This window comes from Meles meles, chromosome 21, assembly GCF_922984935.1.
Source record: "Meles meles chromosome 21, mMelMel3.1 paternal haplotype, whole genome shotgun sequence".
Taxonomy (NCBI): Eukaryota; Metazoa; Chordata; class Mammalia; order Carnivora; family Mustelidae; genus Meles; species Meles meles.
The window spans coordinates 21989782-22007185 of NC_060086.1; the positions used below are offsets into that span (position 1 = coordinate 21989782).

Sequence of the window (17404 nt, forward strand, 5' to 3'; positions counted from 1 at the left end):
GGACACAGACATTCCATCCCTCACACTGAACGTCTGTTCTCCTTATACCTGTGCACTCTCTTGGAGCTGATGGAGGGTGGGTGCGGTCAAGAGCAGGTTGCTGGAGTTAGGCGCACCTGCATTCATGTCCCCTGTGATCTGGGGGAAACCCCAGAACCCCAGTGAAAGAGTTCATGGTAATTCCTCCCTTTGCAAGGAGCTGGGAGGCCTAAGGAGCATTGCTTGCTTGGACAATGCTTAGCAGTGGTTGGCAAAGAGTGCTGTATTTTAAACCATATCTGCAGAACAAATGTGAGGAGACTGCCTTTCCCCCCTTTGCAGGAAGACAAGGAAAGTCCATGGCAAACAGCAAGTGGCCCCAGCAAGTCCATATCCATCTCCCATCTCAATAATCTCTGCAACTCTGGGCAGGATACCTGAGTTCAGAACAGCGGCGGGGGCGTGGGGTGGGGGTGGGGGGAAGATCAATAATTCCAAGCTTGCAGCCTATAAAATCTCAGGAGTGGTAATTTCATCTTTCCCGTGCCCGCCCGGCTCACTAACAGTGTACTCAACATGAGGGTGGCGAGGAGTCTGGGGTAAGGGAGGCTCGTAAAAATGACCGATGCAGATATTAATGATTTAATCTGCTAACGTGGCGTGGCTGCCTCCGAGAATCCTATTCGTCAGCATCCAGGAACCCATCAGGAGGAGGCTGGGTGAAAAGCGCCGGGGAGAGCGTGCGGGGACGTGGTCCGAATGAAGATGAACCGCGGAGAACAGTATTGATTTGCCTTGCCTGGAACGACTGCTTTCTGTTTGGAAATATGGAAAGCAAATTAATGAATAAATGAGCTGGCTCGGTGAAATGCGCCCCCCCCACCCCCTGGGAGCCATGGTGTTTAAGCCACACATGCCAGCAGGCTGTGCGCAGTGACTGGGAAAGACAGGGTTTGCCGGAGACGGACAGTGCTGCTCAGTGTGTGGTCTGAGAACTCGTACCTGGAAGGGCTTTGGAAATCAGGGGCAGGTGTCCTGGGGTCGGTCAGAGTCTTGATTGGGTTTTGGCTTTGCCTCCTGCTGGCTTTGGGGCCTCTGAAATCCAGGCGGTCCCTCTGAACTTGAGTTTCTTCCATCGGCGGAAAAGGGGCAGAAGGAGATCAGTGGAGGATCGCATGAAATCATGTATGTTCTATATTGGTTGTGCAGTATCGGACAAGTTCCCTGATATCTCTGTGCTTCATGTGTCCCTCCTATCATATGGAGAAAGCAACACCTATCCCTGGAACACGGTGCTCTTATAACTACTCACATATTACGCACTTACTATCTGCCGATTACTATGCTCGGTGCCTGGGATAGAGCTGTGTACAAAACAGAGCAAGGTGTGTCTGCCTGGGTGGTTCAGTCACTTAAGTGTCTGACTCTTGGTTTTGGCTTGGGCTGTTCTTGAAGATTTTATTTATTTATTTATTTGTCAGAGAGATGGGGGGGGCACAAGCAGAGGGAGAAGCAGTCTCCCCGCTGAGCAGGGAGCCCCATACGGGACTTGATCCCAGGACCCCGGGATCATGACCTGAGCCAAAGGCAGATGCTTAACTGACTGAGCCACCCAGGCATCCCTCGGCTCAGGTCGTGATCTCAGGGTTGTGAGATCGCGAGCCCCATGTGGGGCTCCGCTCTCAGACTCTCATAGAGTCTGCTTGAGACCATCTCCCTCCCTCTACCCTTCTTCCTGCTCTCTCTCTCAAATAAATAAATAAATAAATCTTTTAAAAAAACAAACAGAGGGACATCCCTTCTCTCATTAAATTTATTCTTACTTTTCCCTGTGGCTACCCAAATGCTCCAGCTCCATTTATTGAAAAAACTAGTCTTCCTCCATTTAACTGCTTTTGCACCTTTGTCAAAAACCAGTTGGGGGCACCTGGGTGGCTCAGTGGGTTAAGCCTCTTCCTTCGGCTCAGGTCATAATCCCGGGGTCCTGGGATTGAGTCCATATCGGGCTCCCTGCTCAGCAGGGAGCCTGCTTCTCCCTCTGCTTGGCAGGGAGCCTGCTTCCCCCCCCCCCACCTGCCTCTCTGCCTCCTTGTGATCTCTGTCAAATAAATAAATAAAATCTTAAAAAAAAAATAGGACTTTCTATGGAGGTCCTGGATCCTCATAAAACAACAAAAACAACAACAACAACAACAACAACAAAAAACAGTTGGCTGTGCTTATGTGTGACTATTTATTTCTGGGTATTCCATTGATCTCTGTGTCTGTCCCTCTAGCAATCACACACTGTCTTCATTTCTGTAGAGTAAATCTTGAAAGTGGGGAGTATGGCTCCTCCCACTTCGTCTTTTACAAAAAGTTCAAATTCTAGTTTCTTGGCCTTTCCATATGCATTTTAGAATAAGCTTGCTTTTATCTACAAAAAAAAAAACTTGCTGGGATTCTGATAGGAATTATACTAAATCTGTATATCGGCTTGGGGAGAATGGATATCTTTACTATGATGAGTCTTCCAATCCTTGAACACAGTATATTTCTCCATTTATTTAGATCTTCTTTGATTTCTTTCATCAACATTTTGTAGTTTTCAGTGTAGAATGCTTGTAATATTTTGCTGGATTTATGCCTAAGTGTTTCACTTTTCTTGACAATTGTAAATGATATTTAATTTCAGATTCTACTGTTCATTGCTAGTATGTAGAGGTTTAATGGATCCTTTTGTGTTGCTATTATAACCTGTGACCTTGCTGAACTCACTTATCAGTTCTTGTGTGTGTGTGTGTGTGTGTGTGTAAATTCCTTGGAATTTTCCACATAGATAATCACGTCATCTGCAAATGGAGAGTTAGTTTCATTTCCTACTTTCTAATCTGTTTGCTGGAATTTGTCATTATTACATCAGAAATCCTACCTCCAAATGCCTGCAAGGGCCTATGGGGCAGAGACTGTGGCAAACGGGAATCCATTTCCAGTCCAGAGGGACTGCTAGTCCCCGGCCCTGCAGGTTCCAGATCTTTAGATTGTGTTGAACGAGATTTTTGTTGTTAGACTTTCTGATATTTCAACGTCGGTAAGTTATTCAAATATTTAAACACCTGTCAGGCCAAACAAAACACATCTGTGGGCTGGAGTGGGTTTGCACCGGTTTGCAACCTGGCACAAAATAGGTGTTCTGTAAACAAAAGCACCTGCTCCTGCAGCCGCCACCAGAAGTCTCAGGTGGGTGGGGCTCGAGGGATGCATCAGGTGGCAGGTGCGGCTGCTCAGCCCCAGATTTCTGGGCTGAACGAGAAGGCTGATGGGAAAGCTGCATCTGAAGATCATCTGTGGGATTCTTGGGGCTTGGGATCACCAGGATGGAGGCTTTGCTTCCTCTCTGGTAGCAGGGTAGCAGAGCCCCTGCTGGGGGAACAGGGATTGTGGCTGCAGAGTGATCCACGGCCAGAGCTGATGGCTTGGGGAGTGGAGTCAGGACAGGACCGGACGACACTGGGGAAAACTACAGAAAGTGGCGGGGTTGTTAGGGTGGCAAAATGGGAGATGGGGTAGGAAGGGATGGGTGAGTATTAAATATCTGTAATATGTTGAAGATGATGCTAGGCTGGTCCCCTTCTCCCAACTTCCTTCCCTCTCGCCTTCCTTCTTTCTATCCTGCCTTCCTTCTTTCCATGCAACATGAATTTATTTGGGGCTGTTCTTTGCCAGGCCCTGGGGGCTGGGCACATGTGTCCTACTTATTCCTTACATATTCCTACAAGGTAGGCATCACCCCTCCACTTCACAAATGAAGGAACTGAGTTTCAGGGAGGGTGACTTCTAGGGTCCCAGATATGACTTCAAAGACTGCTCTTTGCATCGCATTCATCTTGCTGTCTCATGAAGGGCCCAGCAGACACTTCTAGTGTCTTCTTGGTGGGGAGGTGAGGAATGCAGCAGGAACAGAGTTCAGGTGGCTGCTGGGTCCGTGAGTCAGGCTGACCCTGAGCTAGGTTGTCTATAAAATGGGACAAGGCACCAGCAAGAGGAGACCCCGGGACCACTTACGTAGCTCATCTACAAAGAAACAAGGAAGGATCAGGCAGTCCCTGACCGTCTTAACCCCGTTCTTACTCATGGAGTGATTGGTCGCAAAGGAGGTCTGAGTACAGGGCTAAGGGAGGCTTTGTCCTGGGACAAGGATGGGAGATTTCACTCCAGAGCCCACCAGATGGGCTGAGTGGAGCTGTGGGGCCGTGCTGTAGCTCGGCCGATTTGGCTTGCGTAGGGAAGGCTGGATCTTACAGATAAGCTGTGGTACTTGCCATCCGCCACTGAGACTCTCTGGGGAGAGGCATCCTCCTCAGGGTCCTGCTGCTGCTGCTTCTGATTTCTGTCTGCTTCCTCACAGGTAACCAAGCAAACAGTAAGAACCAAAGGGAGGAGGATGGCTTGAGGGAGAGTGTGTTAAATCAGGGCTCTCTGGATTACAAGTGACAGAAGCTCCGATTTTAACTTATCAAGCCAAAAAAAAGAAGGTATTCTTTGCTTTGCATAGAAAAAGCTCCAGGAGATGGAGTCTGCAGGCATAGCTGTATCGGGAAGCTCAGTGTCTTCAGAATATGTTTCCATCTGTCATGCCTGTTTCCCTCTGTGCTGGCTGCTGCTTCCTCCGGCTCTGTCATGGCCTCAGGGTGACAGCAGCCCTCCTCCAGGCAGTCCGGCCTATAGAGACCATCTCTGGCCCAGAGGTCCCAAAAAAAGGTCCCAGAAACTGAGTCCTAGGGTCCTGGCTTTGCTCTACGCCTGTCTCTGCACCAATCACTGGCCAGGAACGGCATGGAGTGAGGTGATTGGCTAGGCTGGGTCACGTGCTCCCTTTTGGCTTTGGTGGGAACCTCCTGGACTTATTGAGAATGTGGTCAGAGTCCGGGCTCACGAGGGACCGAGAAGTTGAAAATCTTAAGTGATCCGCGGAGGTCTAGACTTCTCGTCTCTCTGCTCCATATGGCTGATTTTATTTGTCCCGCTTTCTGCCTCTGTGCACGCTTCATGGCCACATTATTCCTAGCTCACGCTCCGTCCGTGGGATGAAACCATGTTGACAGGTGTGGAGTCCCGATCCCCGAGAGATTTGTAGAACGGCTGTTGGGGTGTGTCCAGCAGCCACCACTCTTCTGGGAGGAGCTCTTTGATTTTCTTTTGGGGAATGCCTCCCCCACCCCTCACCCCTGAGTCCGTGTCGCTGAGGCAGGACTCTTCCCTTCCCGCCTATGCCCCAGCTCTGAGAGTGAACCAGTGACCCAGCCAGGGTCAGTCACCCCCTTCTAGCCCCTGGCCATTGTGATTCTGTTTCCCAGGATGGTCATAAGAGCTAGATAAGGTCCTCACCTTGGAGCTTTTGCTAGGACTTTTGGGAGAGAGACATTCTCTTGGCCCAAAGTTACAAAGGCCTTAGCATAGCCATGTGGCGCTAGAGGTCACCCACGACCCTGACACATAAAGCTAACCTAGAGGAAAGCTCAGTCAAGACACAGTCTCAATAAATTGATGTTTTTGAGCCTCTGGATCCAGCTAAGCCTCAGCTCTACTCTCCTAGGATTTTTGTTCCCATGAGCACATACATTCCCATTTTGCTTCGGCCTGTTTGAGTAGGGGGGGTCTGTCTTTTGCAAACAGGACACTGTATTCGTGCACAGAGAGGGTCAGAGTGCCCCCATGATCAGGGTCCTGTGGTACAACATGCCTGTGAGCAGAGGGGCGGTTTTCCGAGGGAGAGACTTGTTGGCTGGCCCAGGCTTGCTAGTTTGGGGGATCGTGAGTGGCTCAGAGCACAGCTGTGTTGAGAGAGCTGAGGAATGGCCAAGGAGGTGTCTTTCTGGCCTGGGTAGCTCCTCAGAGAGGAGCATGGCTGGGTGGGTCAGGCCAGGGTTTGGAGATGCAGGGGCCCTGGGGCTAAGCTGCCAGGCCTCCTCTAGGCCTATTTGGTGCTCATCCTGGGGCAGCAAGTCTCCTTCTAGCTCTGTCTGCTGTGAGCTGGCATTTCCAGTGTGGTCAAGCTTGGCTCGGGGCCTCGACTGGAGATGTGCCTAGCTTAAAGACTCGAGGCATGGGGTGGGATCTCACAGCCTTGGGGTCTGACGCCTCCCCACAGATGCAGCAAGAAGCTCTGAGAACACCGGGCAGGTGGGCCACTGCATGCCACCTCACCCCCATGGACACCACCATGCACGTGAGAGCCTGGAACCCCTGGTTGGTGGACCCCGCCTAGTGTGGTGATGAGACAGCTTGGGATCCACCCTCAGAATACCCCATCACCTGCCAGGGAGTGCCATGGACAGCCTTTCATCCTGTCCCTCTCTCCTTCTGCCTGGGTGTCCGTATGGACATTCAGGAAAAGACGGTTTCATGCCGAAAAAATTGCATTTGTCAAATGGGCTTGAAATGCTCCACAGGCTGTTTCTCTGTCAGCACAACAGACAAGGGTCTCGGAAAACAGACATTGTTGACCGTTGAGCTGTGGGTCATCTGTGATGTTTTTGGAGTGGGGGGGTTGGAGAGCCGGGTGTGAAGGCAACAGACACGGCTGTCTGGAAGGAGACGTCTGCCTCCCTGGCACGTACTGCCTGTGGGTGGCTGTCTCCTAGCTCTGTGGGGAGTGGACCACGTGCCAGGTGTGTGGCATATCTTAGCTTTAACCTTCACATCCAGGTAAGGAAAGTATGTGCATCTCTATCTCACAGGTGAGGAGACTGAGGGGGCAGAGATGGGAAGTGTTTTGCTTAAAGGCATGCAGCCAAAAGCCAAGCTTCCCCTTCTAGAGTGTGTGGACTCTGGGTCCTCTCAGGTAAATCTCGTGGTGCTAACTTTTGCCTTAGGTCTGGGGAGGTAAAGAGTGTGGTTAGTTAAGATTCCAGACTCTGGGGTGCTCAGATGGTTGGGCGTCTGCCTTCAGCTCGGGTTGTGATCTCCAGGTCCTGGGATCGAGCCCTACATCGGGCTCCCGGCTCTGCAGGGAGCCTACTTCTCCCTCTCCCTCTGCCTCTCCTCTTGCTTGGGCTCTCTCTTTCGCTCTCAAATGAATGAATAAATTCGTTTTTTAAAAAGAAGATGCCAGACTCTGGAGTTGGCCTTTTTTGGGTTTTGATACTTCCTGGCCTACCCTGGACAACCTGTTTTCTCATCTGTAAAATGGGGGAAAACCAATGTCTTTTCTCCAGAATTGCTGGGAGGGGTCAGGCAGCTAATGTCTGGAAAGCACATATGACAGGACCCCTTAGCTTTTGGGAGCCTGGAGCAGGAGGATCTGGTTGCTTGGGGAAGGGACCCCCCCCCCCCGGGGGGGGCAGGAGAATAGCAAGGAGCAGGAGAGACTAGCTGAGTGCTGAGAAGCAGCCATGGGACTGTGGTGGATTCGTTTGTTGTTCAGAAAATAGTCCCATCCCACTCCTTGATGTCAGGTTTGTTTTGACCAAGGGACCACACGGGAGTTCAGAGTCCAGGCCTTAAGGAACAGCATGTATTCTGCTTGCTACCCTGGGAGTTTCTACCTTATAGCCTTGGAAAAGCAGTCCCCACATAGTCACTGTCCCTTGAATTTGGGCCTCAATGCGATGCAAGGAGCAGAGCTTCTGTGGTCAGCTTGCAGCCCCGGGAGTAAGAGAAGTGATGGTTTTAAGCACCTAATGTAGGTGATGCTTGTTACATGGCACTGTCCTGGCACAACTAACCGGTACACGGAGACACAATGAGGCTGGAGGATGTGTGATCTTGTCTGCTCGGCCTCTCTGGATGGACTGCCCTCTCCCATTCTTGCTTCAAGTGGATACAGCAATAGCCTTCTAACTAGTGTTTCTGAGTGCACTTTTGTCCCCTATAGTCTGTTCACCATCGAACAGGACAGATCCTTGAAAACATAAGTGCAGGGGTGCCTGGGTGGCTCAGTGGGTTAAAGCCTCTGCCTTTGGCTCGGGTCATGATCCCAGGGTCCTGGGATTGAGCCCCACATTGGGCTCTCTGCTCAGTGAGGAGCCTGCTTCCCTTCCTCTCTCTTTGCTTGCCTCTTTGCCTACTTGTGATCTCTGTCAAAAAAGTAAATAAATAAAACATAAGTGTAACCAGAACACTCTTTGCTGATACTCCTCCTGTGGCTTCCTGGGGTGCTGGGCACAAAATCTGAACTGCTCACCATCGTCTACAGGACCTCCTATGATTTGGGCCCCCGGCTCTAACTCCAGGACCTCATTTCCTTTGACAGTTCCCCAGTTCCGGCAGCTTAGAAACAGTGGGGTGGCCTGAGGAGGAGGTGGAAAAGGCAGGGGACGTTCTGGTGGTCCTTCTCTGCCTGGGATCATTGGGTCCCTTGTGAGGTTAGGATGATCTGTTCACGATCAACTTAGCTCCCATCCCTGAGCTGGTTTCTTCCTGTCTTGCCATGGGAGGGTAAACCCAGGAGCCCCCATCCCCTTTATTCCTGGGCCTCAGCAACTCTTAAGCCCTGTCCCCACTTCCTCGGCCTGGGTATTCTCCAGGACGAGGAGCCCAGTGGGTTTGCTGTTGGGCAGTGATGGACAGCATAGGGATTCGGGGTTGGGCAACGGTGTCCCCTTGCACCCATCAGCATAGGATAATGAGCTGGGCCCAGACAGGCCCCCTCCCATTCCCCTGGGGAGCTCTGGAGCACACTGTCTTACCCTGCAGGGGAGTCCTGGACATGGTCCAGGGGGTTCCAAGACTCATTTTTCTGAGTGATCTGAGTCAGGCATTGATCTCTTTGGGGAACAGTTTCTTTTTCAGTAAAATAGGTAGGAGGAGGGGTAAGCTACACTGGATCAGTGTGGGACCTTTTTTTGAGCAATAAACTTCTGAGAGAATCTGGTACAAGATATGGATGGTTGCCCCAGGCATAGTCAAAGGTGCAGGAACACCTCTGTTAGGTCACTGTGATTTTATAGGTAACTTAGGAGGATGGGGACCTCTTGAAGGCTTTTTAGGGACCACAGATTAAGAACTTCTGGATGTCATGAGGAACAGCACTGTGACTGTAAGCAAGATATCTGGAGTCAGTCTGCCCGGGATTGAGTATCTCTCCAGCACTTACGAGCTGTGCGACCGTTGACAAGTCACTTAACGTCTCTGTGCCTCCCTGTCCCGATCTGTAACTGATGAGAGTACTTCCCACCCCACAGGGTTGCTGAGAGGAATAAAGGAGATTTTATGTATATGGCATGATATGCCTAGTGGACCTCGTGAGTGCTCACAGAGCACTGGAACTTTCAGATGAGGCAAACCTAAGACCTAGAAGCTTCTCTCTTTTTGCCTCCTGCTGGAACCCTTGTAACTTCTCTGTTCCAGATTCAAGCCACACAGGAGATCTGTTTGTGTCTCCACTTGCCCCTTCCCGGTTTGAGGATGGGGGTCTTACCCAAACAGATAATTCATGACTCGCTGACTCTGCCTCCAGGCAGGCACCCAGGCTGCTCCCGCAAATGCAGGGGCGGAGCGGTTGTCAGAAACCACCACTGCTCTTCTTGCCCTGTCCATCTGCCAGAGGTCTCTGTCCATCCATCTGTCTGCTCTCCGTTGCTCCCTCCGTGTCTCCCCGTCACCGCCCCACACTGTCCCCCCAGCTAGTGATGAACTTGTCCCATTGCGCCTGTGCTGTGTGCTCTGCGTCACTGACTCTTTAAATCCTCACGACAGCCTTCGGAAGCAGCTATCATCTTTCATTCATTCAGTGAGTCTTTATTGGGCCCCTGTCTTCTGGTGCCCGGATGAGGAAACGGCTCAGAGAGGTTATATGACGTGTCATTAATAAGAGTCTGTGTCAAGCTGTGGGGGTACAGCCTCGACAGCCAGATTCTGGATTAAGGTCTCAACCACCATGTTCGATGGCCTATCATAGAGCTCACAGCCTGGTCAAGAAGGAGATGATCAAATACGCAAAGTACAGTAAAGTAAATGCTAGAAGATGGGTGCACCAGCCAGAGCGACAGAGTGACAGCCCCCTCCCCCACCCTGCCAGAACATCTATGTTCCAATCCTATAAATGCATGCCTTACCCTACTCGAGAGAAGTCAGGTGTGATTCAGCTGAGGACCTTGAGATGGGGAGGTGGTCCTAAGGGCATGGGCAGGCCTGGTGCAATCACAGGGTCCTTCCAGGGGGAGGCGGGATGGTGGGAGGCAGACCGAGGGATGATGTGATGACTGATGATGGAATCAGAGATCAGAGAGAGAGGTACTAGAAGCCGCTCCACCGCCAGGAGCCGGTAAGAGCAGGTGCACTCCAGGTACTTCAAAGGCAAGGGCTCAGAGGAAGTGGATTCTCCCCTCAGAGAGTGCCAGCTGCTGAGGCTGTGGTAGTCAGCCCAGTGAGACCCACGTTAGTTAGCCTCTGACCTCCAGGACCAAAGGTGACACATTTGCGTCAAGCCGCTAAGTTTGTGGAGAATCGTTACAGCAGCAACAGGACAGTGACGTCACCGGCAGGCCCGTCCTGCTGGGCACCACAGAAGAGGGCTCTGTGGCATTTCACTGGAAGCAGCAAGCGAAAGCCCGGGACACCTTCTAATGCTTCGCTCAGCACCACATTCATGGGCATGTTTCCCGCTTGCCACGTTCCGGAAGGCAAGAATGCTGCTCAGGTTCCATCAAGAGGTAACAGGAACCCCCTCCTTCCAATCACATGCCAATTTCGTCCTGAACACAGTCTGTCCTCTCTGTCCAGACTTCCAGAACAGCCTGTCCCAGGCAGTGTGGGCTCTCTCCAACATACCCCATAATGCCCACTCAGCACCCGCTTTCTGCCTTGTCCCTAACAGCGGCCCCCCATTTCCACACACCTGTTGGAGCAGAATTCCTCTTCCAGGTACTAAAGTCTGTGTTAGCTGTTAATGGCTACAGGACCCCACCCCCCAACACAGAGGCTCCAAATGACATGTCTTAGCTTGTGGGTCAGGAATCGGGGTCTCCTGGCTGAAGCCGCCTCCCAAGACTGCACCTTCAGGATCCCCATCTGAGCTCAATCCCGTGGTCACTGACTGCCGGCTGGGGCCTTAGGTCCTTGTCGCACGGGCGTCCCCTTAGGCAGCATGGGGCGGTCTTCCCCCTAGTCAGAGCTCCAGAGGTGGAAATAGTCCCAGCCGTGGTGACTGAATCTCAGAAGTGCCGTCCCAGCACTTTTGTCATATCCCGTTGGGTAGAAGCCGGTCACCAGGCCTGGCCCACACTCAGGCTGCCACATGATGGTGTGAACACCACATAGTAGGGGTCACCGGGAGCCACCTCAGGTGCTTCTGTCCCCAGAGGCATGCCGAGGTGCCGGGGACCACCGGTGAGGGGCTGGGGAGTGCTGTGTCTGTCCCTTTGCCCCAGCTTACAGAGGGGAAACTGAGGCACAGAAAGACTGAATAACATGTCCAAAGTCACTCGGCTCTGAAGAAGTGGCAGAACCAGGCTTGGGACCAAGCTCTCTGGCTCCAGAGCCCCTAGTTGTAACCCTCAGTCTCTCCTCACTCTGCCCTCTTCGTCCCCCACCTCCTCCTCTTACGTCTTCTGCCCACTTCTGCCCGTCAGCTGAGCTTCCCCACTCCTTCCCTGTTTGCTGTGATGTTAGCCTCTGGTCTGTCACCCTGTGTCTCTTCCTTCTGGTCACTGGCCTCTGCTTCTTTCACCTCTGCCTCCATCCGCCCATCTGTCCCGACCTTGCTCATCTGTCTTGACATCTCGTCTGGTCCTTGTCTCCATGTCTGCCTCTGGCTGTGTGTCTGGTGTGTCTGTGCCTCTCTCTGTCCCCGGGTCAGCCTTGGGCTTTGTCCATGGGTCTCTCTGTCTCCTTATTCCCTCTACCATCTGCCTAGCTGTCCTGTGTCCCTGTCTCCCAGTCTTTTTTTGAGCCCTTGGCTTTGTTTTCCCCTCAGCCTCCAACCCTCTTCGTCTGTCCCTCTGTGCATCTCTCCCTGCATTCTTTTGGATGCTGCCCATCTCCTTCCTTCTCAGGCCACAGTGAGCCACTTGTGGGTGGATCCAGGCTGGAAAGCAGTTTGGATTATTTATGATGCTATCACTTATTAATCAGCATCTTTATAACAACATCAAAACAACAGGCTCCGAGCCCCGACCCACTGGCGTGCAGTGGCCAACAAACCTCGTGCTCCTGCCGGGCAGACGGATGGCACCTCCCCGTTTCTATTCATCAGCCTTCGGCACGCATCTCCTTTGGAGACTGTCGGCTCCAATGTTACAATCACAGCAATATTAGAATAACAACTTAAAACCAATCATTTTTATGGGGACACGCACAGTATAAAAAGACCTGCCTATCTGAGGACACATAGAACATCAGCAGCTATTGTCCCATAAAGCTGTCAGTTAGAGAAACATCTCGAGGAGTCCTTGAACACCATCACCCAAGTTTAACGAGAGAAAAACAGAGAGACGGAGAGAGAAAAGGAAAGAGGAACGAGAGAGAGAGCGCTTTGCAAATCATTTCTCATGGAGGTCTGGGGGGGAAAATGTGAGCGATTAATTCCGTGGGGAGCCAGTGCATTTAGTTAAATGGCTCAGGCCTGGCCCCAGGTGACACTTGACATATGTCTCCTGAAATGACAGAGCAGGCTTAGAAAGGGGCAGGGCCGAGGGGGTGCCCAGCATGCATGGCCTGGCCCACTTCTAGGTTCAATTTCCCTGAATCAGACCCTTGGACGAAGTTTTGTGAGTTAAGATTTTTCGCAGGAAGCATTCCCAGGGAAAATCAGTAGGGGAGTGAAGGAGTGACACGGCAGGGAAGGAAGCCGGGACAAAGGTGACGGCAGGCAAGGTGGACTGCACTCCGTGGGCCTTGGGCTCTGTTCTAACTGGGAGGCCCCAGAGGTATGCCGGTGCACCTTCTCTTTGGAGCCGGCCTGGGAAAGGCATCCGGGGTGTTTATCCCCCCGCAAGATTCATTGGCTAAGGGCTTCCGAGGCGCGGGCGGGATATAAGCCCCCCAACCACTTCTGGCTCTTTCTGCACACAAGCAAAGTGGTTCCAGCAGCCTGAAGGTGGGCCTCCTGAGAAGAGGGGCAGGTGCTGGCTGTCAGGATAAAGCATAACAAAGCGTATTGGGAGCCGGGGTGTCTGGGAATGGTGGTGGCATCTGAAAGAGTAGACGTGAAGGGTTGACAGCCCCTGCCACGGGGCCTTGGGCAATGCTTGTGTCCGCTGGCAATGCTGGTCTCTGATGCTTCAGCTCTGCTTGGGATTGGGGTGGAGGTGGACAGGCTGGGATTCTCAGGGCTGAGGGACTCTCAACTGTAGTTGCGGGGGAGGAGTTTCTTTTCTTTTCTTTTTTTTCTTTTAAAGATTTTATTTATTTGACAGAGGGAGAGCGAGCACAAGCAGGGGAGCAGCAGGCAGGGGGAGAGGGAGAAGCAGGCTCCCTGCTGAGCAGAGAGCCCGATGCGGGGCTTGATCGTGACCTGAGCTGAAGGCAGAGGCTTACCCAACTGAGCCACCCAGGTGCCTGAGGATTAGCTCTTTGGAGAGAAAATGGAGCAGGCATAGGTCTTGGGCTCAAGTCAAACCACTCCAATGGGCAGACAATGGAACCAAAGGCATAGTTGAGCAGCAGCTCTTCGGGAAACCAAGCAATCAACACAAGCAAGACCCTGACTTGTAAGGGGTGAGGGATTGGGGTGGGAGCCTGAGCAGCTTTGATGGCGTCCTTGTTATTCTCCCTAGGGCCTTTGTGTAATTTAGAGCAAGTGCCCCCTGCTGGGTGGATGTGGCGCTGCTAGCACGTGGCTTGGCGTGTCAAAGGCAACTTGCTTAACAGAAAAGATGTCTTTTGGGAGGGATTCAGCTAAGTGCCAGAGTACAGAATTTGGTGAGGTGAGGGAGAGGTGGATTTCAGCCCTCATGCACTCCATCGGTTGGGTGCCCTTGTATAGTGTGCCCACTGTACAACTGTACATGACAGCCCTGAGCTTTTAGCTAACTGTGTGCTCAACACTACTCACAAGAAAACACAGATTGTGCATTTCATGAAGGTGAGGGCTAGGTCATGACTAAGTACCAATAAGAAGAGAGAGAGTGTTGGCTGGAGGGTTCTGGGAGTCGCTACCTGGGGGTGCATGCCTGCCTTCCCCTTGTGAGAGGAAAGCCCTGGAAACCTTCAACAGCTGCCTTGTCTCCATGGAAGGGTCCAGCCTTGGCTTGGAGCAGCCCCCATTGAGGTAGGGAGGGTGGGTGGACCCTGTGGGGCGACACTGTTGAGCTCCTGGCCAGCCAGCTCTGAAGCAGCTCTCCCTCTGGCCCCGTCCATTGAAGTCCTGTTGAGGACTGAACCTGAACCAGTGAAGTCCTGTCGAGGTTTTAGCCTGCTCCTGGAGTTGGGTTCCTTGTTACCTGCTAGAGGATAGATGGTTCCTGGCTGCTACCCTTGTTCTTCATTTATTCTTTTCCCAGTCTGTTCTTTATGGTACAAACCTTGTACCTTGAATTCAGCAGGGCTTGGTGGTTTGAAGCTCTCAAGCCTTGCTCATTTCTTGCATCTCCTTTTTCCCTCGGACCCCCACCCCCCACGCCCCCGCCATCCCCTGAGTCAATATGTGTTTGACTAAGTAGCCACAGGGCTGAACAGTGCAGCGGGGAGACACAGGGCTCCAGAAAACAGAGAGGAAAAGCGTGGGTTAAGATCTTAACATAGTAGCTGCCACACTGTGTGAGGTCTGGTACCAAGAGTTTCACGCGCCTTGCTTGTCACTTTTCCAGCCCCAGGACAAGTTACTGTGACTCTTCCCATTCGCAGATGAGGAAACCGAGACTCTGGCTGGTTCGTCACCCGCTCAGAGTCATACATCTGGTCAGTAGCCTCATTTTGTGTTGAACCCACACAGCGGATTGCCCCTAATCGGTGGCTGTGCCCCAGCCTGGGAGAGAGCCCTGGCTAAGTTGCGGGCTGGGCCCTGAGGATCCATATGGGGATTGCACACAGAGTAATTTTATAGACAATTAAATCTGTAAAGATTGGCCAGTGTGTGTACTTAAAGCTGTGTGCAGAGGTAATTGCCAAGTTTCCTTCCATCAGCTGAAGAGATTTTAAACAAAGGGGGATGGTCTAGCAGGCTGAACACTCAGCAGACCAATTAGGGCAAGGGAAAGTGGGGCTGGGCTGCCAGGAGGTGGCATGGAGTGGGGACAAGGCTGGGAGTCACCTGCTCCCCAGACCCTCTTGCTCAGGAGCCTGCGTGCTAGAAGCAGCCGATGCCTGCCTTCTCACTACACTGGCTGTGGGAGTCCAGATGGGCACGACCTCCTTCTGAGCCTCAGTTACCCCGTCTGTACAAGGGGTACAAGACATCTACCACCTGGAGTTGCTGCCAGGATTCGATGGGATCATGTCCAGACTGTCCTGCTGTGCCACCTGTCCAGAGACTTCGTTATCCATTCCCCTGCCGGCCCAGCCTGGGGGTTTGTGGGTAACAGTTGGGGAGATCTGCCAAAACTGATCTCTGTATTCAGAGAGTTTTCCAGCAGCCTCGAACACTTGGGGCCAATCTTGCCTAAGCCTTTGGGTGACCGTCTCTGAGTGATATGGTGGAAAGTGATCTGGGAGGACATGACTTAGAATCAACACTCACTTGGCCGATGGTCTTCGTGACTTCTCATCCTTGTCCTCATGTCATCCCCTCTGTCAGTTACGTGTTGTCATTATATTGCCACACAACAACCCAACCCCAAGTTCGCGACTTAAAACAACAGCCCTTTATGGCTCCTCCTGAGTCTATGGGGCAGTTGGGTAGGTTGGCCATTCTGGACTGGGGCGGCTGCCCAGGCATCCCCAGTCAGCGGGTGGGTCAGGTGGGGGCTGGCTGATCTAGAATGATGTAGCCAGCCTGGACGTGTTCTCACGGCAGAAGCAGAACGACAAGAGAGGGAGTCAGAATACACAAGCACTTTCAAAAATCTCAGCTTGCGTCAAGTTTTCTGGAATCCTCTGGGCCAAAGCAAGTCTTCAGTGGTCAGTCTCAGAGTCTGGTAGGAGCGCAGTGCCAAAGGGCCTGGATGGACGGAGGTGAGAACAGCTGGGGCCATGACAGCAATCCATCTGCCATAAAACTCCCTGGAGACCCAGCCATGGGATCTCCAACTGTCCATCTTACTTTTCGTTGTACATTCAAAGAAAAGAACCCACTGATACTCTTGGAATGATGGTGCTACAGTGTTATGGTCTCCAGTCTCAGCTGTATCCTCCATGTTTCCTAGAAAACCCCAGTGAGCTCTTCATCCTCCCATTTCCCCGTAACAGACAACACCCCCCTCCCTCTTAGCAAATGATCTGATCTCCTAGCTCACAGAGATGATAGAAACTGCCAAAAGAAGAGTCTTTCAACTTCTCATCCCCTTTCATTCATTTGTCCTTAATTTATTTTTTAAATTATTACTAAAATAATATTAATAAAAATAATATTATTTTTTTAATTGAGCACTACTGTGTTCCCAGCCCTGTGTTCGATGCTGCCACTCAGTGTTGAGTAGAACAGAGTCCTTGACCCCCTGGAGCTTGTGTGTGAACAGAGGGAGCCATAATGAACAAGCAAGCAAGTGAATTCATTTACATGGTGATTCAGGCACCGTGGAGCACTGGAAAGACAATGGAACCAGGAAGAGGGCTAGGCATGCCTGGTTGTGTTACCTGCGTGTGCTTGCTCTGGGACAGGCCATTTACAGAGGTGACCATGAAGGTGAGCTCTGAACACCACCGGAAGGCCAGCCTTGAGGAGAGCTGGGGAAGGGTGTTCCCAAAGAGGATGCAGCCAGCACAGAGCCCCTGGGGCTGGAATAAGACCATCAAGTCTACCTACTAAATTTTAATAAGTCATTCCACCTATTTCCAATTCTGCAAACACCACTTTCATTTAGATCACAGGGGAAGTTAACTTTTCTTTTCTTTTCTTTATTTTTCCCTTCCCTTCCCTTCCCTTCTCTTCTTTTTTCCTTTCTTTTCTTTCACCCAGTTCTCATCACACGTGCCCTCCTTAATCCCCATCACCCATTTAACCAGTCCTCTCACCCCCTCCCCTTTGGCAACTCTCAATTTGTTCACTATAGTTAAGAATCTGTTTTATGATTTGTCTCTCTCTTTGTCCCCCCTGTTTTTGTTTTCATCTGTTTTGTTTCTTAAATTCCACGTATGAGTGAGATCATATGGTATTTGTCTTTTTCTGACTGACTTATTTCACTTGGCAAAATACCCTCTAGTTCCATCCATGTCAGTGCAAATGGCAAGGTTTCATTCTTTTTAATGGCTGAATAATATTCCACCATAAATATATATGTGTGTATATATATATATATTTTCCTTTATCCATTTCTTTATCCATTCATTTGTTGATGGACATTGGGCACATTTCCATAGTTTGGCTATTGTGGACATTGCTGCTATAAACATTCGGGTGCATGTGCCT

The 17404-nt window shown here is 51.4% G+C and overlaps 1 protein-coding gene across 1 annotated transcript in view; it reads right to left on the minus strand.

The window, feature by feature from the left end:
• Positions 1-16788, minus strand: part of C21H16orf82 (chromosome 21 C16orf82 homolog) — a 31769-nt gene extending 14981 nt beyond the window's left edge. The window contains exon 1 of the mRNA XM_045992940.1: positions 16633-16788. Within this exon, the coding sequence (XP_045848896.1) occupies positions 16633-16788 (156 nt within the window). The remainder of the gene's footprint in view (positions 1-16632) is intronic.
• Positions 16789-17404: the final 616 nt, after the last annotated feature.